Raw genomic sequence first — 24628 nt, 5'->3', positions numbered from 1 at the left:
ATGATACCTCCCAAATAAGAATGGATGAGATGGCGGATAAATTTGTCGCTAGGAATTACCCTAGGCCAATAATACAGAAACAAAGAATGGAGGTAGAGAAAGTGGAGAGAGAGAAATTCTTGACAAAAAAAGTGCGAGACAACAATTGTAGAATCCCATTTATTTCAACATATAATACACTGAGTGAGAACATCAGTAAAATTATTAGAAAACATTGGGATATTGTAAAGGTTGGCCTTGGAGAGGTCCCAGCTTTCCAGAATCCACCAGTCATGTCATACAAAAAATCCCGTACTATTGGCTCTATGTTAGTGAGAGCGGATATAGGTGGAGGAAATGAGGAAAAACAGACAGTGCTGCGTCCAGTGAAAAAGGGTACTTTTGCATGTTGCTCATGTAATTGTTGTAATAACATACAGAAAGGGGAGGTGATTTATCATCCCAGAAGTGGGATACCTGTTCCTGTCTCCGGCCACTATTCATGTACAACTACCTTTGTGGTGTATGCCATAAAATGCCCGTGTGGCTTAGTCTACGTGGGACAAACGTCACGTATGGCTAGAGACAGGATCAGGGAACATAAATCAGCCATAAGATGCAGAAGATTGGACCAGCCAGTGTCTAAACATTTTGTGGAGGCAGGACATTCAGTACAACAGCTGAAGTTTCAGATCCTAGATGCTGTCCCTAAGATAAGAAGGGGTGGCAACAGGGTCAAGAAACTCCTATATAGAGAGGCCTGGTGGATCCGTAAACTAGACACTTTAACTCCAAATGGATTAAATATGGAATACGATTTAACTGCTGTTTTTAGATAATTTATTGTGGTTTTATAATGATTTTAATATTTTCCTTATTCACAGCCATACTGGGGATACACTATTGATAATTTGTTGCTACTGGACTTCTAAATGAAACATTGTCAGATAAGTGAAATACTTTGTCTAATTGAAAGTTCAAATATTATGTTACAATTCCACCAGGTGGTGCTGTGATAACATGCTATATAAAGGAAATGTTGTAAAGTGATATGTTAGCTTGACAAAGAGCCGTGCGTGGCTCGAAACGTTGCTGTATATGTTGCCCTGCATGTGGAAATAAAGGCAATTTTACTAAAGCACGGAGTGCTGCCCTTTTGCTGTGTGACTAGGAGTTCCTTGTACCCAGCCAGAGAGAGAGGAGGATGGGTCAATTGAGGAAGGCTCTGTGCTCAAAATTAGTGGAGGCCTTCCTCCAGTCTGACACTTCTCAGGCCTCCACTACTCCACACACCCAGCAGAGACGGGGGCCTAGCAACAGAAGCAGCAAGGGCGGAGATCTCATGGGTGTGTGGAAGAGCTTTTTCGAGCCTCAACGGCCAGCAGCAGGCCCAGTCAGCACCCAAAGCCACCACCAGCAGCGGGTGGAGCATATGGTGGCTGACTACATGGGGTCAGTCAGCGTGCAGGATGCCATTCGCCCTGACGATGACCCCATGCATTATTGGGTCTCGAGGCTCGACCAGTGGCCAGAACTGGCACAGTACGCTCTGGAGGTGCTGGCTTGCCCCCCTGCCAGTGTCCTGTCAGAGCATGTCTTCAGTGCCGCAGGTGGGGTGGTCACTGAGAAGCGGACACGGCAATCCACTGGCAGCGTGGATAAACTGACGTTCATTAAAATGAATGAGGCATGGATAAGCGGGGATATCCAAGTGCCCATTGCAGACAGCAGAGACTAGCCTCCTCTCCTCCTTCTCCTCCACAGATTTAGCCTCCTCTCTCCATTGCTGTCCATACTCTCCTCCTCAGTAGTATTGCCCATTCCCCATCTGTCTGCACCTGCTGCCCTTGCTGCTGCTGCTGTAGCCTGCTACTAGCCCTAGTAGTACTGCTGCTGTGCTGCATTGTCGGCAACATTTTTTATGGTGGGGGCCTATCAAAGCTCCTACTGCTATCGTAGATACTACTGCTGCAATTTTTTTAGTAGTTGAGGCCTAACATGGCCTCTAAATATGTTTCTTCGAATACTGCCACATTGTTGGCTAATTTCTTCTGGTTGAGGCCTAACATGGCTTCTAAATATGTTGCTAATAATTTTGCCGCTAACTTGGCTAATTTCTTCTGGTTGAGGCCTAACATGGCTTCTAAAAATGTTTCCTTGAATACTGCCAGATTGTTGGCTAATTTCTTCTGGTTGAGGCCTAACATGGCTTCTAAATATGTTGCTTATAATTTTGCCGCTAAGTTGGCTAATTTCTTCTGGGTGAGGCCTAACATGGCTTCTAAAAATGTTTCCTCGAATACTGCCACATTGTTGGGTAATTTCTTCTGGTGGTTGAGGCCTAACATGGCTTCTAAATATGTTGCTTATAATTTTGCCGCTAAGTTGGCTAATTTCTTCTGGTTGAGCCCTAACATGGCTTCTAAAAATGTTTCCTCGAATACTGCCACATTGTTGGCTAATTTCTTCTGGTTGAGGCCTAACATGGCTTCTAAATATGTTGCTTATAATTTTGCCGCTAAGTTGGCTAATTTCTTCTGGGTGAGGCCTAACATGGCTTCTAAAAATGTTTCCTCGAATACTGCCACATTGTTGGCTAATTTCTTCTGGTGGTTGAGGCCTAACATGGCTTCTAAATATGTTGCTTATAATTTTGCCGCTAAGTTGGCTAATTTCTTCTGGTTGAGGCCTAACATGGCTTCTAAATATTTTTCTTACAATTTTGCGGCTAATGTCTTCTGTTTGAGGCCTGCCTCATTTAATTCTTCTGGCTCTAATACAGAGTTGATTAAAAGTTACAACATGACTGTTGCTGCCGCTGCTGTTGCTACTAATGCCTCATTATTTGGCAAAAGTCTTCTGTTTGGGGCCTGCCTCATTTATTTCTTCTGGCTCTAATATAGAGTTGATTAAAAGTTACAACATGACTGTTGCTGCCGCTGCTGTTGCTACTAATGCCTCGTTAATTGGCAAAAGTCTTCTCTGTTTGAGGCCTGCCTCATTTAATTCTTCTGGCTCTAATATAGAGTTGATTAAAAGTTACAACATGACTGTTGCTGCCGCTGCTGTTGCTACTAATGCCTCATTATTTGGCAAAAGTCTTCTGTTTGGGGCCTGCCTCATTTATTTCTTCTGGCTCTAATATAGAGTTGATTAAAAGTTACAACATGACTGTTGCTGCCGCTGCTGTTGCTACTAATGCCTCATTATTTGGCAAAAGTCTTCTGTTTGGGGCCTGGCTCATTTATTTCTTCTGGCTCTAATATAGAGTTGATTAAAAGTTACAACATGACTGTTGCTGCCGCTGCTGTTGCTACTAATGCCTAGTTATTTGGCAAAAGTCTTCTCTGTTTGAGGCCTGGCTCATTTATTTCTTCTGGCTCTGATATAGAGTTGATTACAACATGACTGCCGCTGCTGTTGCTACTAATGCCTCGTTATTTGGCAAAAGTCTTCTCTGTTTGAGGCCTGCCTCATTTAATTCTTCTGGCTCTAATAAAGAGTTGATTAAAAGTTACAACATGACTGCCGCTGCTGTTGCTACTTATGCCTCGTTATTTGGCAAAAGTCTTCTCTGTTTGAGGCCTGCCTCATTTATTTCTTCTGGCTCTAATATAGAGTTGATTATAACATGACTGCCGCTGCTGTTGCTACTACTGCCTCGTTATTTGGCAAAAGTCTGGTGGGTGTCTATCAAGGCTCCTACTGCTGTTGCTGACACTACTGCTGCATTGTGGGCAATTTTTTTTTGTAGTTGAGGCCTAACATGGTTTCTAAATAGGTTGCTTATAATTTTGCCGCTAAGTTGGTTAATTTCTTCTGGTGGTTGAGGCCTAACATGGCTTCTAAAAATGTTTCTTCGAGTACTGCCCCATTGTTGGCTAATTTCTTCTGGTGGTTGAGGCCTAACATGGCTTCTAAAAATGTTTCTTCGAATATTGCCCCATTGTTGGCTAATTTCTTCTGGTGGTTGAGGCCTAACATGGCTTTTAAAAATGTTTCTTCGAATACTGCCCCATTGTTGGCTAATTTCTTCTGGTGGTTGAGGCCTAACATGGCTTCTAAAAATGTTTCTTCGAATACTGCCCCATTGTTGGCTAATTTCTTTGGGTTGAGGCCTAACATGGCCTCTAAAAATGTTTCTTCGAATACTGCCACATTGTTGGCTAATTTCTTCTGGTGGTTGAGGCCTAACATGGCTTTTAAAAATGTTTCTTCGAATACTGCCCCATTGTTGGCTAATTTCTTCTGGTGGTTGAGGCCTAACATGGCTTCTAAAAATGTTTCTTCGAATACTGCCCCATTGTTGGCTAATTTCTTTGGGTTGAGGCCTAACATGGCCTCTAAAAATGTTTCTTCGAATACTGCCCCATTGTTGGCTAATTTCTTCTGGTGGTTGAGGCCTAACATGGCTTCTAAAAATGTTTCTTCGAATACTGCCCCATTGTTGGCTAATTTCTTTGGGTTGAGGCCTAACATGGCCTCTAAAAATGTTTCTTCGAATACTGCCACATTGTTGGCTAATTTCTTCTGGTGGTTGAGGCCTAACATGGCTTCTAAAAATGTTTCTTCGAATACTGCCACATTGTTGGCTAATTTCTTTGGGTTGAGGCCTAACATGGTTTCTAAATAGGTTGCTTCTATTTTTGCTTCTTAGTGGGCTAATTTCTTCGGGTTGAGGCCTGCCTCATTTAATTCTTCTGGCTCTAATACAATTGATTACAACAATGCTTGCTGCTTGGTTGTCAAATGTATGCTGCTTGGTTGTCAAATGTTGTCAAATCTGTTGGCCTAGCACCGTTGTGCTATTTTGTATATATTAAAAAAGTTTTTATATGATTATATCTCTATATTTTGAGTTCATTTTTCATTTGACTAAACTAATACTCACATGGTACTTGAAATTGTTTGGATTCTAATAACACAACGATGACTATTCTTAATCGGAGTCATTAAAATTACATTACATAGTATTTCAGAATCATTACAATTACATGATGTAAATATAAGGTTCATTCACATAAACATATGGTTTATTCATTTTTATCTGAGATACAAAGCATCCAGATACTATCTGTTCAGATTTATTAGTTGTACTTGTGTTAGTAATCTACTATTAGATATATAAAGTACAGATGGTACTTTTTGGTTAAACAGTGATATAGAGTAGTAGTAGATACCATTACCAGTTGACCAGAGGTAATGTGAAAAAATCCACAAACGTTAAAGTTTAAGAAACTTGCAAATTGGGAGCCATTTTTTTCAAGATAGGAGTCCTCTAACAATGCAGGGCATGTGTGTAGCAGTATACTAAGTGAAACATGCATGTGTATTGGTCTTTCCATGGAGTCCAATCCAATTCAGCACATTCAGACACAAAGCAAAAGATACCATATTCATTTATCATCACAGACTACAAAGCTTGAAACTAAGGGAAAATTTTTTATTTGTAGCCCCAAAGGTGAAAAAAGGTTATACAAACAAAACACCCATAGAAGATGGGCTTCATGAAATTGCACTGCGTGTCAAAAATAACGTCGCGCGTTAAAACACTTACTTGCGTCCGCGACAAAATATTTTGACGCGCGACGAAATCGGGCCGCGCATCTAGTTTTGCGAATTTTTCGTCGCTTCCAGCGAAATTCGCGAATTATTCGGCGAAATGCGACAGATTCGCCCATCACTAGTGCTAATTGCACTGGTTTCTGTGCTGTCTTGTAGTAATTATCTGTATTAATTACTAATCAGCCTTATATTGTGACATTTCTATTCTATGTGTACTGTATATTGTGAGTGGGTCCCTAAGCTCAGTAAGTGACAGCAGCACAGAGCATGTGTAGTGAATCAGCAGAAAAGAAGATGGAGAGCTACTGGCGAATTTTTGGAGACACAGATCTTTACTGCTAAAGGGCTGTGGTTGCGTTGGGCTGTGGTTGTACAGAAGGCCAAAACATAATGTACAACATTTCTAGTCTACTTCTTTAGTTAGGCTTTAGTTCTCCTTTAAGCCCCCCTACAGTTAACAGCAATCCAGCCCCACTGCGCTCTGCATCTCAGCACCAACATGCCTCTGGAAGCAGGGCCTACATTTAACTATATGATTAGATGATAAACTTTTCATTTCTCTTTTTCAGATGATGACACAAATCTCTAAAATAAGCTAACAATTGTGGAACATTCCGCATGTCGCCGGATATCTTGTTGCATTTGGAAGTGATCACATATGAGCAAAGCAGCTCTTCCAAGTCGTGTACCCATTTGAGGTGGCATCTTCGGTGTAGAAAAAAGGCTTCCAAAACCAAGAATGACACAAGAGAAGCGAAGTTTGCACAAATTGCCACCCGATGGAGGCTGGGGTTGGATGATTGTGATTGGCTGCTTTTTTGTTACTGTTTGTACTCGTGCAGTTACCAGGTATATAATCTAACTATGTATCATCTATTATATATCTGTAATGTTATCTATCATGTATCATCTATCTGTCTATTATCTATCTGTTGTCTGTCTATTTATCTATCGATTGATCCATGTGTCTATATCCATTAGGCTATGTACACAGAGAACGTACAGTGTACAGGTATGGGACCTGTTATCCAGAATGCTCGGGACATTGGGTTTTCCAGATAACAGATCTTTCTGTAATTTGGATCTCCATACCTTAAGTCTACAGAAAAAATCATTTAAACATTAAGGGGTTTATTTACTAAACTCTGAATGCAAAAATCACTTTTAAAAAATCAAAATTTTTTCGGAATTTATTAAACCCTGAGGATGGAGAAGTCCGAATCTGAAAATCTGGCATCTCAGACTTGTAGAGGTTGCATTTAAGTAAATGGTAGAAGTCCCAATGATTTTTTGATATGTGCTGGGTTTCGTGCAATACCCCGAAGTTTTCAGGCAAAAAGCTGAAAATCAGAGTTTTTGGGTGAAAAATACGAAAAGAACGTGAAAATCTGTTTTTGTTTTCCCACAAAGAAAATGTAATAATAAATACGTGTAAAAAAACCCGAGCGGATTTGATCGGATTATGTAGCAGAAAATATTGAGATCGATTCGGACTTTGATAAATAACCCCCTAAATAAACCAAATAGGCTGATTTTGCTTCCAATAAGGATTAATTATATCTTAGGTTGGATCAAGTACAAGGTACAGTTTTATTAAAGTAAAAAAAAGGAAATCATTTTTTAATTAATTTGGATTATTTGCATAAAATTGAGTCTATGGGAGAAGGCCTTCCAGTAATTTGGAGCTTTCTAGATAACAGGTTTCCAAATAACTGATCCCATACCTGTAATAGTATTACATATGTAACATGTAAAGTGTATCTTTTTGCAGCATGAACAACGATCCCCGGTAGACATTGGGTCAGTGTTAGCTAGCCAATAACATTCTCTGATCACTTAAAAAAAAACACACGCATACACAGGTTTTATATGCAGGGTTTTCTGTTAAGTGATCCTAAGAAAAAGAAAAAAAATTGTGGGAACTTTCAGCTCTCAGAAACAATTGAAAATAGGAAAAACATGGCGAAGGAAGGAATAAATGTTTAATAAACCGAGTAAAAGTCTAACCTTCATACATTTTTACTGCACCAGCTGCGTAAGTTTTATTTATTATAGGCCTCATTTATCATTCATGGACAGGGTGCAAAGTTCACAAAGAGTGCAAAGAGTAGTGGACCTTCTGTATATGCATTACAGCTGTGCTTGCTACTGCTACATGTGTGGTAGGTGGAACACAGGTGAGAACCTGTGTGTTTCTAGCACATATATTGGTCTATTTACCCCAAATTTCCAGATTACTCTTGCTCAGTGTCAGACTAAAGTCATTTGGACCAACCAGGGAATTAAACCTGTAGCCTGTTGCTGGCCAGTCAAACTATGAGCACTGCTTGAGGCTACCATCCCCAGCACTGCACACTTCAAGGCCCCACTCCAGCAGCAGGTGGTCGTGTAATCGGACTAGTGTTGCCACCTGTATGAACTGGACAGCTTCGTTTTTCAGGCAACTCCCAAGTTCAAACCGTGTTCAACATTTTACAACTGCGCAGAAATCCACTCATTCATAACCCCTGTTCCCCCCCCACACACACACACACTGATCCTTTGTTACAGCTCAACAACTTAAAGCACAAGGAAAGTCTAAAATATAATAAGGCTAGAAATGCTGTATTTTGTATACTAAACATAAGCATGAACTTAATGCACCACAAGCCTAATCAAACAAACGATTTATGCTTTCAAAGTTGGCCACAGGGGGCTGTCATCTTGTAACTTTGTTAAACATCTTTGCAAGACTAAGACTGTGCACATGCTCAGTGTGGTCTGGGCTGCTTAGGGATCGTCATAAACAAAGCTGCTTGAGTTCTGCATGGCTGGGAAGTAAGGTGGGGGCTCCCCTTGCTGTTCATAAGTATGATTGTTTCCCTGCTCAGCAGTTAGGGACCGTCTGACAATTCCTATCCACAGCAGTAAATGAAGGGACAAATTCACTGCATACAGTCAGGTTTCTTATAAAAACGGTACACATTTTTTAATTAAAGTATATTGGAGAGAGGTTTCTTTTTCATTAAAGAAAGTAAAAATGGGATTTTATTTTTTTGCCTTTCCTTGTCCTTTAACCCCACATCAAAATTATTGTGCCTGCCCCAAAGTCATTGACATCCCCATTTTGTCCATGTTAAACAACTGATAAAACTGGCGACCCTATATTGGACCAGCCAGGCTGACCCTGTTATTGTTGTTCTCATTCTCAACAGCTCAACTTGCTTCTACGGGGGAAGGTCCCAAAGTAGTATTCCACTGATTCTGAAAGGGGAGGCAGTGCTGATCGGGGGTTAATTAATTTTATTATCCTTTATTTTTATAGCATATTGTTGATATCTAGTTTACACAAAGGTATACTGAATATCATAAGTAAAATAATGTTTCTTTTTTTCGTTTTGGTTAGAGACTGACTGTTCCTCTTGCACAAATAATAGTAAAAGGAGCAGAAATAAACTGCGGTGCATGTAATGGTTAACTGAAAAACAACGTGCTTCATGTTCTCGGAACACAGAATTACGTCAGTCCCTGAGGAACATCTTAAAACCTGCGACATTTTCCTATTCAGTTAGCAATTAAAGGCATCACCTCAAGCGCCTTTTGATATTTTGTATCACAAAAGTGGAACAGTGTACGGTATTTTCAGATAGTTCTGAATAATAGGGAGTGCAAGAGTTACTGTGCTTTCATTCATTTGTATACATCACATTCACTTTAATATGATGGAATAAGCATCTAAACAACAGATTTATTGTCTTTCTAGGTGCATATCTATATTCTTTGTAGAGTTCCAGTCATACTTTGCTCAAGACTATGCAAGGACTGCTTGGATACATTCCATTGTCGACTGCTCCACTATGCTATGTGGTAAGTGTTCCTCTTAGCGAAAAGCCCAACCACAGAGTTATACTTTAAAATAATTTATCTTTGCAGGGAAAATGTATATAACCTCTATTAGCACAATTCAGAATTAAGATAAAGGGCAGCCAACACCTGTACTTTTATACATTTCAGCAAAATATATTAAAAGGTTTCTGATGTTTCATTATGCGTGTCAGAGATACTATATTTATTTTTTGCAGCTCCTATTGGAAGCTACGTGAGTAATCATTTCTCCTGTCAAGTTGGCATCATACTCGGAGGAGTGCTCGCATCCACTGGACTAGTTCTGAGTTCTTTTGCCACAAGCCTGGAGTATCTCTACCTCACTCTAGGTGTGCTCACAGGTAATTTGCATTCAATCTCATTTCTGTCCCAGACAGTTGTGCAGTGCAGTTGAAATATCCCATGACCATTTTGTGCATTACTTTCAGGGATTTCCATAGGTTGTACCTGGTGAAACAAGTGTCCGGACTCACTTTGTGCATTTAAGGTTTGGGTAAAGAAAGTTGAGGAAGGATTGTGTGAGGAAGCATTATGCAGAGGATAACTGATTAGGGTATGTCAAGTGAGGCAAACCTATGCATAATGTTCCCCCTGTGCCTTAGAAATTTTTAAGTATGTAACTACCCTGCACAAGTATATTTTCTGTTAAAGGGATACTGTCATGGGAAAAAAAAAATCAAAATGAATTAGTTAATAGTGCTGCTCCAGCAGAATTCTGCACTGAAATCCATTTCTCAAAAGAGCAAACAGATTTTTTTTGACATATTGTCGATTTCCCAGCTGCCCCAAGTCATGCGACTTGTGCTCTGATAAACTTCAATCACTCTTTACTGCTGTACTGCAAGTTGGAGTGATATCACCCCCTCCCTTTTCCCCCCAGCAGCCAAACAAAAGAACAATGGGAAGGTAACCAGATAGCAGCTTCCTAACACAAGATAACAGCTGCCTGGTAGAAAACAGGCACTCAATTGTAAAAACCCATGTCCCACTGAGACTCCTTTAGTCACATTGAGAAGGAAAAACAGCAGCCTGCCAGAAAGCATTTCTCTTCTAAAGTGCAGGCACAAGTCACATGACCAGGGGCAGCTGGGAAATTGACAAAATGTCTAGCCCCATGTCAGATTTCAAAATTGAATATAAAAAAATCTGTTTGCTCTTTTGAGAAATGGATTTCAGTGCAGAAGTCTGCTGGAGTAGCACTATTAACTGATGCGTTTTGAAACAAACATGTTTTCCGATGACAGGATCCCTTTAAAGGGGAGATTCTGTCATATTTCCTCCATGGTACTTTTGGAGAACCATGGAGCTCCAGTAAACAAGTCACATGGGGAAGAGATTTATTCTAGAAAATGGAATACAGTGTTTTTCATTTAATATTAATAGGTTTGTGTAAACCAAAACTCCATAAAGTGGTTGCACCTAACATCAGTGTGCCTGTTACACCTATTAACAAAGATTAAGCCAAGGTGAAAGTTGCAGGCAGTGTTGGACTGGGACACCAGGGGCCCACCAAAAAACCTTAGATCAGAGGCCCACCCAAAAACCTTAGACTAGGGGCCCACTATTATTCTTCCTCTCCTCACTCAACCTCTATTCTCCTAGTCTCTTTTCTTTACATACTATAATCTATTATTCCATCTATTTGACCTCTTTGTTCTCATAGAAATAGGGAATGGCCAAGAAATAGGCTAAATGTTTAGCAGCATGAGGACCCACTGACACCTGGGCCCACTGGGAGTTTTCCTGGTATCCCGGTGGTCTAGTCCAACACTGGTTGCAGGGGCACAAGAGTATCCTCTATAGCAGGGCTCCTCAATCTTTTTTTACCTGTGAGCCACATTTAAAAGTAAAAAAAATTTAGGAAGCAACATAGTTATTATGAAAGTTCCTGGGGATGCCAAATAAGGGCTTTGGCAATTAGGTAGCCCCTATATGGACTGGCAGCCGACTGGAGACATGGTTTGGCAGTTCGTCTGGTTTCTATACAACCAAAACTTGCCTCCAAGCCTGGAATTCAATAATAAGCACCTGCTTTGAGGTCACTGGGAGCAAAATCCAAGGGGTTGGTGATGCTTATCACGACCTACTGGTTGGGGATAATTGCTCTATAGGGAGCAATTGTTGTGCTTGTAACATTATGTGCAGTTAAAGAAGATTTGAAAACAGCTAAGGGGAAGTAAGCCATACCTATCATTATAGCTATTTCGGGGGTAATGGAGTATTGAAAAAATTTGTTGCTACCAGTCTTTTAATGCTTAAATTATTTTCTAGTAGATTTAAGGTATGAATATCCAAATTACGGGAAAATCTGTTATACAAAAACCCAAGGTCCCAAGTATTCTGGATAACAGGTCCCATACCTGTACAACTTGTGTACAATTGTGCTCCATTTATAATTATTATTCTTATTATTATCATGTATTTTTAGAGCACCAACATATTGCGCAAAGCTGATTTAATAAACTGAAGCAAAATTTTGCTCCCCATTATTTGGCTGCAACTGTTACCTGCTGCAGCTAGAAAAAAAAGCTGCATTGTGGGAAATAATGTCAAATGAAACACAAGGCCCGGTGTGTTCTGGCTTTTCCACTGAGTATTTTTTCGTGGCTCTTGTTGAGATTATAACCTTTGGGATCTTTCCATCATCATGACTCTTCACAGGTGGAACACCTTAATTCTTTATTTTTGATGTACTTTCCAGTTTATTTGTGCTTTCAGTGCATAATAAATCTTTTGTATATTCAGTATATTCAGTATATTGATGTGCACAGGTACAGTTTCAAAGACCTACCCAGTTGCTATATTTTTAGAAGGTTGGAAGCAGTCAGGAAAGAAGTGTATATAAATCACTGGCAACAATGACAAATTATCCACTTGGGCACATCTCAGTACTTACACAGTTATGGCTTATTTGCTTTTAGGTCAAACTACATATGCCTTATACTTAAATATTGAGATTGCCTGTTGTTTTCTCCAAGCCCTATAATGACTCTTTGGCCAATTGTTTCCACTACCAAACTTCATTGCTTTTTATATTTGACGGGCTTTCTAAATTGGCATAAGGACCATTATTTGCACAAACTAAATGGATAGGGGTATAATAACAAGCATTATTCATTTAGTGCAGCCTTGCTATTTAAGGATTAGTGTTTGGTCTCCTAGAGGATAGTATTAATAATCTGGCGTTACATTGTTTTTGCATGGAAGCTGGCCAAACATTTACAAAGTAAAAATGTGCATCGCAGGCACCTGCATCAACAAAGAAGTTAATGTTTACTCAGGGGTTCAGTGTCTCCAGTTTGTCTTTTCAGCGATGTTCCGGTGCACACAGAGCTAGCGTTAAAACGTCAGCCGAAAAATGTTGTTTTTAGGCCAAAACTGGAAATTATCATGGGTTAAAAAAAATGCTTTGAACTGATGCTAGTATCAAGAGTATAGAATTTACACAATACATCTGTCTGAACCTGTAGAGCAGTCACAGAGCAGGCGTGGCAAGGTATGTTTGGCAACACATAAACATAACAAAGTGTATCTTCATGGGTTGTAGGTTGTAGGTTGTAGAAGGGGCGTTGGGATCTGAATGGGTGAAGATGTGTTCCATTTAACCAACAGGAAACAGTATAGAGTTTATGGGATACCCTTATTATGAGATAAGCTTGCAACTTCTCAGAAGAAGAGGTCAGAAGCTAGAATTATCCATCTCCAATTAAGGTATCCATCCAATTAAGGTATCACATAAACTCAGATCTCAGAGTTCATGTGCGTATAAGAAGTATCTTCCATGACTTCCATGAATACATGGAAGGTCCACACAGTTCTTATAATTGAGCTCAGGAACACTTTTATTCCTAGTTCTTTATAGCTTCTCCACACTCCACAATTACCCACACAGCCTCAGAGGTTCTCTTTTTCCCCTGTCCAACTCAATTTGACACACACAAAGTCCAGCCAATAACAGTTGCTACGGCCCTTGCTAGCTCTGACCTGTCACGGTGGCCCTATACTGGTGGATCCACACCTCTCCAACTTGGGTCTTAGCTAACGTTAGCTCTATAGTTATTCCTATCCTTCACTTACTAAGGGGCGCTCCATTAAACTATCCTGAAACTTGCTGACCTAAATAATGTTTAGAAAAGAGTTTAAATGCTGGGGAATTTCCTACCACTTCAACTGAACTGAAGAAGACACTCGGATGAGTGGTGAAACGTTTTCAAGAAAAACTCTAATGGGCAGATTTATCAAGGGTCGAAGTGAAAGGTCGAATTCAAATTTTCAAGGTTTTTTTATGGCCAAAACTGTGAAATGCGACTAGGGATTAGAGGTTTTTTAAAAAGTTTTAATTTAATTTTTTGAGCTTTATCATACTCTCTGGCCCTTTAAAAAATCGTATTCGACTATTCGCCACCTAAAACCTGCGAATTGCTGTTTTAGTCAAGGGAGACGTCCTGGGATCAATTTGGAATTGTTTGCTGCCTTCCTGACATTCGAGTTTTTTTCTGAGATAAAACTCGAATCGAGTTTTTAAAAATCGCATTCGAATGTGATTAGAGTATTCGGGTTGATTGCATTCAATTTAGTTTATAAAATTTGTTGTTTTTTAATAATTTTCGATTGGTTGTACTTCAAGTTCATGGGAGTTTATGGGAGTTTTAAAAAAACTCCCATGTATTTGAAATTTGACCCTTAATAAATCTGCCCCTAAATGTCCAGTTGCCTTTGACTTAATTCTACTAGATACCATGGCAAATTTCTCAATAATTGACATTCAGGCTTGGCCTTCAGGTGTATCTAGAGAGAAAATAGTTTTTCATTCCAAATCTCACTATAAAGCCTTCAGGTTGATTCCTCCCTGTCACTGGTTAGGGTGGCCAACCCATTTGGGAACCAATATATCTCTTATAACATATCTTTTATAAGGAGGTATAAAGAACCTTCTCAGGTCACATTATATATCCCCTGCTGGTCCATTCATCAGAGACAGTTAGACATGTGTAATACTATTGCTCTTGTGTCCAAGTACAAGAAGATTCCTACCTGCAGCGTAGACTTGATTTAGAAAGTATTAGCTAAAGATACTCAATGTGCAACCCTGGGGAAGTTCTGATAATTGTTGGCAGTTGCATCCCCTTGTGGACAAGGATCATGGCCGTAATACAGAACACCTGTACAATTATATAAAATAAATATTTTATGAATGCTGGATGCAAATCAGTTAAATTCCAATGAGTAGGAATAAAGAATGTCCTATTTATAGCAATATAATACAGATTTTTATAGACGGTCAGCTATGGCTTTAAAGGAACAGTAACATCAAAAAATTGTTTTAAAGTAATGAAAATATAATGCATTGTTGCCCTGCACTGGTAAAACTGCTGTGTTTGCTTCAGGAACACTACTAATGTTTATATAAATAAGCTGCTGTGTAGCAATGGGAGCAGCCATTCAAAGGGGAAAAGGCTCAGGTTACACAGCAGATAGCAGATAAACTCTGTAGAACATAATGGTGTTATCTGTTATCTACTATTTATCCTGTGCCATATAACCTTTTTTCAATTTCTGCCATTGCTACACAGCAGCTTGTTTATATGAACTATAGTAGTGTTTCTGAAGCAAACACACCAGTTTTACCAGTGCAGGGCAACAGTACATGATGTTTTCTTTACTTGCAAACACTTTAATTTTTTTGGTTTTACTGTTCCTTTAACAAATGGTCTGTGTTGTGCCCTAATTAAAGATATAATGTCACAGTTCTAGCACCGTTTAATTTATATGCACTGTACATACTCAAATCATCACTTTTTCTCTCTCATTTCTTTAGGCCTTGGATTTGCACTTTGTTACAGCCCTGCCATTGCAATGGTGGGCAAATACTTTGAGAAACGGAAAGCTTTAGCGTATGGGATTGCAATGTCTGGGAGTGGCATTGGCACCTTTTTTTTAGCCCCTGTGGTTCAGCTGCTCATTGAACAGTTTTCCTGGCGAGGGGCTTTACTTATCCTTGGAGGATTTGTTTCCAACCTCTGCGTTTGCGGTGCTTTGATGCGGCCAATTACCCTTAAGGAGGACTCTTTACGTTATCCACTCAAAGGAGAGCAGATGGAGAATGAGGCAAATACGAGCACTCAACTGGATTCCTCATGCTCCCCTCTGTGCCAGGACTGTTCTCATAAGAGACTTTGCTACTGCACCACAAAGGAATACAGTTTCTTACTAAAACCAAAGTTCGTCATTCTCGCAGTGTCTTTCCTTTTTCTGGCCTATGGATGTAGTCCTCCCTTCGTCTACCTTGTGCCTTATGCTCTAAGTATGGGAGTTAGCCACCAAGAGGCTGCCTTCCTGATGTCCATTCTTGGAATCATAGACATTGTTGGTAACATCACCTTTGGATGGGTCACTGATAGAAGGTAAGGTTTTAAGAGCAGTGAGGCATATAAAGCACCTTCTCTATGTGTGTCCTTACGAGTAGTGATGGGCAAATCTGACCCATTTGCTTCATTGAAAATTCATGAAACGTAAGTCCTTCAAGAGGAATCAGTGATAAGTCTGTAGGAGCATTCCTCCCTGTCACATCCCTACGGAAAGATAGTTCTGTGGTTTGATATATTAAAGGGATACTGTCATGGGAAAAACATTTTTTTCAAAATGAATCAGTTAATAGTGCTGCACTGAAATCTATTTCTCAAAAGAGTAAACAGATTTTTTTATATTCAATTTTGAAATCTGACATGGGGCTAGACATTTTGTCAATTTCCCAGCTGCCCCTGGTCATGTGACTTGTGCCTGCACTTTAGGAGAGAAATGCTTTCTGGCAGGCTGCTGTTTTTCCATATCAATGTAACTGAATGTGTCTCAGTGGGACATGGGTTTTTACTATTGAGTGTTGTTCTTAGATCTACCAGGCAGCTGTTATCTTGTGTTAGGGAGCTGCTATCTGGTTACCTTCCCATTGTTCTTTTGTTTGGCTGCTGGGGGGGGGGGGAAGGGAGGGGGTGATATCACTCCAACTTGCTGTACAGCAGTAAAGAGTGATTGAAGTTTATCAGATCTTCAAATTTCCCGGGGCAGACGCGAGAAGAAAGGAGATGAAGAAAGACGATTGCTCTGTGGTGCTCGCTGGAATAACTCCGGGCGGTGCAGATTACTCCTGATAGGAGCACTAGGGTTTCAGGTAAGTAAATGCGATTCACTTGGGGGTGTCTAACTTTTGGCACCCCAAGTATAACAGGACTTTCCTTCTCCTTAAACTAAACTAAATAGGCTGGTTTTGCCTCCAATAAGGATTCATTATACCTTAGTTTTTATCAGGTACAAGGTACTGTTTTATTACTACTGAGAAAAAAGGGGATAATTTTAAAATTTGAATTATTTGGATAAAATGGAGTCTAGGGGAAACAGCGTTCCTGTAATTCAAAGCTTTCTGGATAATGGGTTGCCAGATAACTGATCCTATACCTGTATTATCTTTTCTGTTAAGAAAGCAGGTTGGATTTTTTGATGTGTGTGATTTGGGGTACTCATAACAGTACTCTTTCTCCAGGAGATATATACTCAATCATATAGCCAGCTTGGGGAAATGCCCAGTCAGTATGTGAGATATCAGGCAACATCACTTTAGACAATACAGAGAATGTGTCAGTAGTCACACTAGAATTATTTACCTTACTTCTAATAAGATTTCCCTAGCTACGGAGATATAAATAAGCATGCCATAATTCCCCATGCGTGCACCTTTCATGTGTGTTTTCAATGACAAAATGTACGGTATTTTGAAAGATGATACAAAAAACAACACTTTGGCCTCTAGAACATAAATTATGCAACAGGATGTTTCTGCTGAACGATAATTTGGGCAACCCCTACACTGAAATAGAATCAACTAAATATAGATTATTCCCAGCACATAGGCTAAATAGCGCCATCTACTGATCCCCTTTTGCATTGCTGCTTTTTGGGGAACTAAAATTAAAAAAAAAATACAGTAATTCTGTTCCTGTTTACCTAATCTTTCTTGTAAACAATATTTGCTTTTTGGGCAGTGGCACGGGGGTCATTTACTAATAGGGAATGCAAAGAGAGTATAAAACTGTCACAGTACACAGTAGGGGGCACATTTACTCGAGTGAAGGATTCGAATGAAAAAAACTTTGAATTTCAAAGTATTTTTTTGGGTACTTCGACCATCGAATATCCTACTACGACATTCGACTTCGATTCGAAGTAAAAATCGTTCGACCATTCGATAGTCAAAGTACTGTCTCTTTAAAAAAAACTTCGACTACATACTTCGGTAGTTTAAAGGACAAGGAAAGGCAAAAAATAAAATCCCATTTTTGCCTTCTTTAATGAAAAAGAAACCTATCTCCAATATACTTTAATTAAAAAATGTGTATCATTTTTTATAAGAAACCTGACTGTATGCAGTGAAATTCTTCCTTCATTTACTGCTGTGGATAGGAATTGTCAGACAGTCCCTAACTGCTGAGCAGGGAAACAATCACACTTATGAACAGCAGGGGGAGCCCCGCCTTACTTCCCAGACATGCAGAATTCAAGCAGCTTCGTTTATGACGATCCCTAAGCAGCCCAGACCACACTGAGCATGTGCACAGTCTTAGTCTTGCAAAGATGTTTAACAAAGTTACAAGATGGTGACCCCCTGTAGCCAACTTTGAAAGCATAAATCATTTGTTTGATTAGGCTTGTGGTGCTGTAAGTTCATGTTTATGTTTAGTATACAAAATACAGCATTTCTAGCCTAATTCTATTTTAGACTTTCCTTGTCCTTTAAACCTACTGAGGTACAATGTTAGCCTATGGGGACCTTCCCCATCACTTTTCTAAGCTTTTTTTGATCGAAGAAAAATCGTTCGATCAATTGCTTAAAATCGTTCGATTCAAAGGATTTTATCGTCCGATCGATCGTAGGATTTGCGCTAAATCCTTTGAATTCAATATTCGAATTCAAAGGATTTAAATTCAAGGGTCGAATTCGAGGGTTTATTAACCCTTGATATTAACCCCTGAACTATTTTCACTGTAACATATAGTAGTAATAATCTGCAAGATGTACATACTGTAGCAATCAAGTACTTGGGATCTCACTTGTGCTACTTGAGTTTAAATATGTTTACATCATCAGCGTTTCTATTCAATTTAACAGAAATCTCGGTAGTAGTGCTACAGTGTTTTAGAGAACAGAAAGGGACAGACAGACACTGCCGTCAATAGCAAATACATTTACAATACATTTAAAACCACTGAATCTGTTTAATTATTGTATATAGGAAAGTTAATTAGAATTTTGTTTAGCATTATGCAAAAAAGCTATTTTTTTGCCGGACATTTCCTTTCGATGAAATGTAACGTTAACTTTCCAATAACATTAATTTAAAAAACAGTGGTTTTAAAGTTATTTATACATTTAAAGGGGACCCGTCACCCAAAAAAGTGGCAGACAATATTTGATTGACAGCTGAGATTTTTAAATGAGCTTACAACAGCTATGAATGCCTTAATAAAAAATAGAAATTAGATTTAATGTTTAATATGAAAAGGACTTTTATTATACAGTTTTTTTGTGTCTGGGTGACAGGTCCAATTTAATTGCACTTGCCAGCAGTATTTGTCTTTTTCTCTGCACTGCTGGTTCTGACTCTTGAAACAATGTAGCACAATCCAGCAGGAGAACTGCAACAAAAGAAAGGAAGAGAGGAACAGAACCTTGTTTTTAGTTTGATGTTTTTAACAGTTCGCCACACCCGCTTGCAAACTCTTTAAGACTCAATTATTAAAATTGAGTCTTAAGCTAGGAAATCATAGAATTACTGAGAAGTGACAAAGCAATAAGTAGAGGTGACAAGCGGGTCTTTGGAAGATTTCGTAGAATTACCAGTGAGAGTTTGCAAGCGGGTGTGGCGACCTGTCAGGTTAAGGCCACACTGGGCGTTTTGGGGAGATTTGGTTGCCTGGCGACTAATCGCCTCGTCTTTGCGGCGACCAATCTCCCCAAACGCCTTCCCTCACTCTGCGCTGGCTAAAATGAAAAAAAAAACGCCGGGGCTAATCACACGCAAAGATTCATTTTTGCCGGCGCAGAATGAGGGAAGGCGTTTGGGGAGATTGGTCGCCGCAAAGACGAGGCGATTAGTGGCCAGGCGACCAAATCTCTCCAAAACGCCCAGTGTAGCCTTACCCTCAAAAAACATCAAACTAAAAACAAGGTTCTTTTCCTTTCTTTTGTTTTAATTGAATAAATAATCTTTGTACGTTTGGAAGAATTGGAGTTTAATTTTTAAGAGGAATTAGTAGCGTTCTATTTGTTACACTGTAGGAGAACTGCTACAGTGTTTGATAGCAATTTGTAAAGATACATTGCCCTCTAGTGGAACATTCATAGATTATCCTTGTGTCCATCCAGCGGACACAGTTAAGGAAGCAAAACTTTCAGGGGTTTATTTATTGAAATCCGGATTTATTTCATATTTTATTGAAAAAAAAAACACAACCAAACTCCCATGCTCGATTTGACCTTATTTATTAATAAAATAACCCAAATTAATCGGATTGCGGAAAAATAATACAATAGAGTGAAAACCCAAATCCCATTTTCCTGAAGCGCTACATTTTTTTTTCAGGATTTGGCCTTTTTCAGCATGATTCGGATTCGGCCGAATCCTTCTGGCTGGCCGAACTGAATCCAAATCCTAATTAGCATATTAGGGACATGGAGGGAATTTGCGTGACTTTTTGTCACAAATCAAGGAAGTAAAAAATGTTTCCACCTTCCCACCCCTAATTTGCATCAGACGAATACCGAACCTAATCCTAATTTGCATATGCAAATTAGGCTTTGGTTCGGTATTCGTCTGAATCTTTTACAAAGAATTCGGGGGTTGGTCGAATCCAAAATAGTGAATTCGGTGCATCTCTAGTTTTGCCCCAAAAATCCCTTTCAGAAAAATTTGAGGTTTAATAAATAACCCCCTTAATGTAAATGCAATGGTCTTTACCCACAATGCCACTTCCACCCTACAATTTTAGTCTAATAGTGGGCACCCACTAAATAATACTATTATTTTCTCTTACGTTCCCCCTGTAGTTGTTATATTCATTTATTTATTCCACCACAAGGGAGATGGTAGAAGTGCAGTTACCAACAGATCAGGGTTAATTATATACAAATGCTTGATCATATTGCAACGGAATTATTGATCAATGACCAGTGTCGGACTGGCCCACCGGGATACTGCTAAACATTTGACCTATTTCATGGCCATTCCCTATTTCTATGAGAACAAAGAGGCTACATAGATAGAATAATAGGTTATAGTATGAATAACTAATGAGACTAGGAGAATAGAGGTTGAGCGAGGAGAGGAAGAATAATAGTACTGAGAGTGGGCCCCTGGTGTCCCAGTCTGACACTGTCAATGACCTAAAATATTCACCAGGACCTCCTTTATGTTTCGCAGGTTCCTAAAGAAGCATCGATACTGCTGCTACCTCATAGCCGTGGGCCTGGATGGCCTCTGCTGCCTGTTTCTTCCTTTCCTGACACGCTTCCAGTTGCTGGTGCCTTTCTCTGTCATGTTTGGATACTTTGATGGGGCCTATGTGGCTCTCATTCCTGTCATTACTGGAGACGTCGTAGGAACTTCCAATTTGTCCTCCGCCCTGGGAGTGGTGTTCTTCCTGCACGCAGTGCCGTATTTGGTGAGCCCGCCCATTGCAGGTAGGTTTTCTAATGCACACTTAGCAGCCGGCTGAGCTTGGCATAAGATAAAAGATGCAAATAAATTGTTAACTGTGTAGGCAATATCACAAACAAGCTTGTCGCTAAAATATAAGCCTGGTATTAGCCACCTAAAACTGCTACAATTTCAGAAACCACATAAAATGAGGGATGCACCAAATCCAGGATTCAGTTCGGCATTTGGCCAGGATTCTGGCTTTTTCAGCAGGATTCAAATTTGGCTGAATCGTTCTGCTCGGCCGAATCGAATCGGAATCCTAATTTGCAAATATGCAAATTAGGGGTGGGGAGGGAAATCGCGTGAATTTTTGTCACAAAACAAGGAAGTAAAAAAAATGTCCCCTTCCCACCCCTAATTTGCATATGCATATGCAAATTAGGGTTCGGATTCGGTTCGGTATTCGGCCAAATCTTTCACAAAGGATTCGGCCAAATCCAAAATAGTGGATTCGGTGCATCCCTACTAAAAATAGAGAATTAATGTTAACTGCAAAGTAAACTGAGTATATACACTGCAAGTAGTGGGCTCTCCTACTGTAAGTCCTGTATTGCTTGAAGTATTATGGTCTATCTTGCCTCACAGTGCAGCAGCGTCTAGGGGTGGGAAGCCTCATCCAGTACTGACCACCTCTAATTAGCAGCATCAAGCCTATTTTCTATAGACTGTTTCCCTACAGATGTGAGTCTTGTCTTCATTAGCATTAAAGTTAATAATAGAATGTTTCTATTCTCCTATCCTTGTTTCCTTGAAGTCATCCGTCAAAGGTAAACATTTTCTCATGAGATCCAGCATTGCATTGCACCTGCTTTGGTGGTTTCGTGCAGCCACTATTGGAAAGCTTAGGCTCCATTAAAGGGATACTGTCATGGGAAAAATAAAAATTTTCAAAATGAATCAGTTAATAGTGCTGCTCCAGGAGAATTCTGCACTGAAATCCATTTCTCAAAAGAGCAAACAGATTTTTTTATATTCAATTTTGAAATCTGACATGGGGCTAGACATATTGTCAATTTCCCAGCTGCCCCTGGTCATGTGACTTGTGCCTGAACTGTAGGATGTTTTCCAAGAGCTACAATGAATTCTTCAAGCACCATACTTAATGTCAGGCTGATATAAGATATTTTTTCCTTGTTCAGGTTGGCTGGTGGACACGACCGGTGACTACACAGCAGCATTCCTCCTTAGTGGATTCTCCATGATATTCTGCGCTGTTCTCTTGGGTCTGGCTAAAATGATAAGAAGGATAAAGAAGAAACCCCAGCCTGTAGCTGTGGCCACTTCTGATATAAAGCAAGAAATCTGGACTAATGGAGATGTGTCCTGTGTCAACACAATAAACCAAAAAGAGGTGTAGGTAATGAATTGTGCCAAGAACAAACAAAATATGCCGTTGTTAAGCATCTTTCTCATGCAATCACAAACCAGCAGGAATCTACCGTGGGCACCGTTTATAACTGGGAAAAGACAATATTAATCAAGGAAGGTTTCATACAATTGCACAAAGTGGGCATTGCGGAGGAATTGCCAAAATGGATTAAGCTTGAGTTGCACACCGACTGCACAGAGACTGCTCGTTATAATGCAATGGATGGACATGAGTAAAGGGTTTTGTAATGATAATCTCAACCAAGGAGAATACCTTGTGCCTTACTAGTATAACTAATACCCAGAAGCAGCTGTGCAGCTTCATATCTGGGACATTATATCTTAAATATCAAGCTAAATGCACATTATTGCGAGGAGAAGACACTATTGTGTGATCGGTTAATCGAGTCTTCCTGATTCCGGACTGGAACGCATTGCCATTTACTTGAATGGATTTGGGGTGGGTCAGTGGATGTCAATCAGAAAAACCATTAAATTGATAACAATGAAGCTACACAATGTATGGTCCTTTTATTTCTCATCCTAATACTTCTTTGTTTTGTAGCTTCCCATCAAATCACCAGTGAAAGGCACCACAGGGGCCTGGACTGCCACAGAACCATGTAAGGGGTGGAGTTTACTGCAAATGGGTGTGGTTTGGGCACATTGGGTGTGGCTTAGGCAGTTAGGGTTGTGACCAGGCAAGTGTATGGGGCTCCACAAGTCCATATGACAACCCTTCTAACACTAGCCTCCATGGGGGCTTCTTTTGCTTAGAATATATATATAAAAATTCTCTCTTTCAAAATCACCAGATCATCCTGCCTCACTACATGCAGGATTTGTGCCAAATCCGTTCATTTGTTCGATTTTGTTTGTACTGGAATCCTTATTTGAGTAAGCTCTAATACATTAACTAGGAAAGGGAGCCCTCCCTAAAAGATATATTGGATTCAAATGTCAATCAAAATCCGGCTCCCAATTTTGATTGAGATGCTGAGAGAGGGATAGTAAAGACAAAGTTGATTTCAGAAATGGTACAGAGTGTTAACTTATTATATTTGAAAGTTTCTTTCCTACTTTAGTGTGATGAACCATTTATGAAATTTTAGTTATAGTTCCCCCTTTAAATGAACAGTAACATCAAGGACTAAGGGGCAAGTTCTCATAACTATTTTTTAGGAGAACTAAACCCTAAAAATGAATATGGCTAAAAATGTCATATTGTATACACTGAACTTATTGTACCAGCCTAAAGTTTCAGCTTCTGAATAGCAGTCATGATCCAGGACATCAAACTTGTCACAGGGAGTCACCATCTTGGAAAGTGTCTGCGACACTCACATGCTCAGTGGGCTCTGAGCAGCTTATGAGAAGTTAAGTTTAGGGGTCATAGTAGATTATCAAGTAGAAAATGAGGTTTGTCTGTAATATAAGCTGATGCTACGAGGCTGATTATTACATTCCGATGCTAGTTACACTGGTTTCTGTGCTGCCATCTAATAATTATCTGTGTTAATTACTAATCAGCCTTATATTGTGACATTTCTTTTCTATGTGTACTGTATATTGTGAGTGGGTCCCTAAGCTCAGTAAGTGACAGCAGCACAGAGCATGTGCAGTGAATCAGCAGAAAAGAAGATGGGGAGCTACTGGGGCATCTTTGGAGACACAGATCTTCCCTGCTAAAGGGCTGTGATTGCCTTGGGATGGTACAGAAGCTCAAACCATAATTTTACAACATTTCTAGCTACTTCTTTAGTTAGATTTTAGTTCTCCTTTAACCAACAGGTAATTTATATGATAATAAGGGACTTATTAAAGAATTTTACCAAGTTGGCATATACACATCAGTAAATTACCTTTTTACGTCTTTTACCTTTAGTCACCATTTTGGAATGTTATGTGTGTCACTCTGATCATGTGACAGGAAAGGATGCAGGTTCTATCTGTAACAGGAAGAAGAGTCTGTCCATTCACTGACTGATGTGTGCCCATGGTTGTGGTGTGAGCACAGTGCCCAATATGAGCCAAGGGCAGACTTTATTGCTTAAAACTGCAAGTTTTTTTAGTTGGAATTATCCAGTTGCACATACTACTAT

At 39.7% G+C, this 24628-nt stretch overlaps 1 protein-coding gene across 2 annotated transcripts; it reads left to right on the top strand.

Annotated features, from left to right (window-relative positions):
* Positions 1-6116: 6116 nt before the first annotated feature.
* LOC121395369 (monocarboxylate transporter 12) lies at positions 6117-23040 on the top strand. 2 transcript variants are annotated; one of them, XM_041568747.1, is made up of 6 exons: positions 6117-6393; positions 9287-9390; positions 9606-9749; positions 15227-15812; positions 20880-21139; positions 22298-23040. In XM_041568747.1, exons 1-6 carry the CDS (start codon positions 6284-6286, stop codon positions 22513-22515), a joined length of 1422 nt encoding a protein of 473 aa, XP_041424681.1. In that variant the 5' UTR covers positions 6117-6283; the 3' UTR covers positions 22516-23040. The 2 variants fall into 2 exon arrangements, with proteins under 2 accessions (XP_041424681.1, XP_041424682.1); XM_041568748.1 differs by lacking the exon at positions 22298-23040 and adding an exon at positions 16474-16576 and having other exon boundaries at positions 20880-21138.
* The last annotated feature ends 1588 nt before the right edge of the window (positions 23041-24628 follow it).

This window comes from Xenopus laevis, chromosome 7L, assembly GCF_017654675.1.
Source record: "Xenopus laevis strain J_2021 chromosome 7L, Xenopus_laevis_v10.1, whole genome shotgun sequence".
Taxonomy (NCBI): domain Eukaryota; kingdom Metazoa; phylum Chordata; class Amphibia; order Anura; family Pipidae; genus Xenopus; species Xenopus laevis.
The sequence above is the reverse complement of the archived record's forward strand: the minus strand, read 5'-3'. Positions and strand labels throughout refer to the sequence as shown.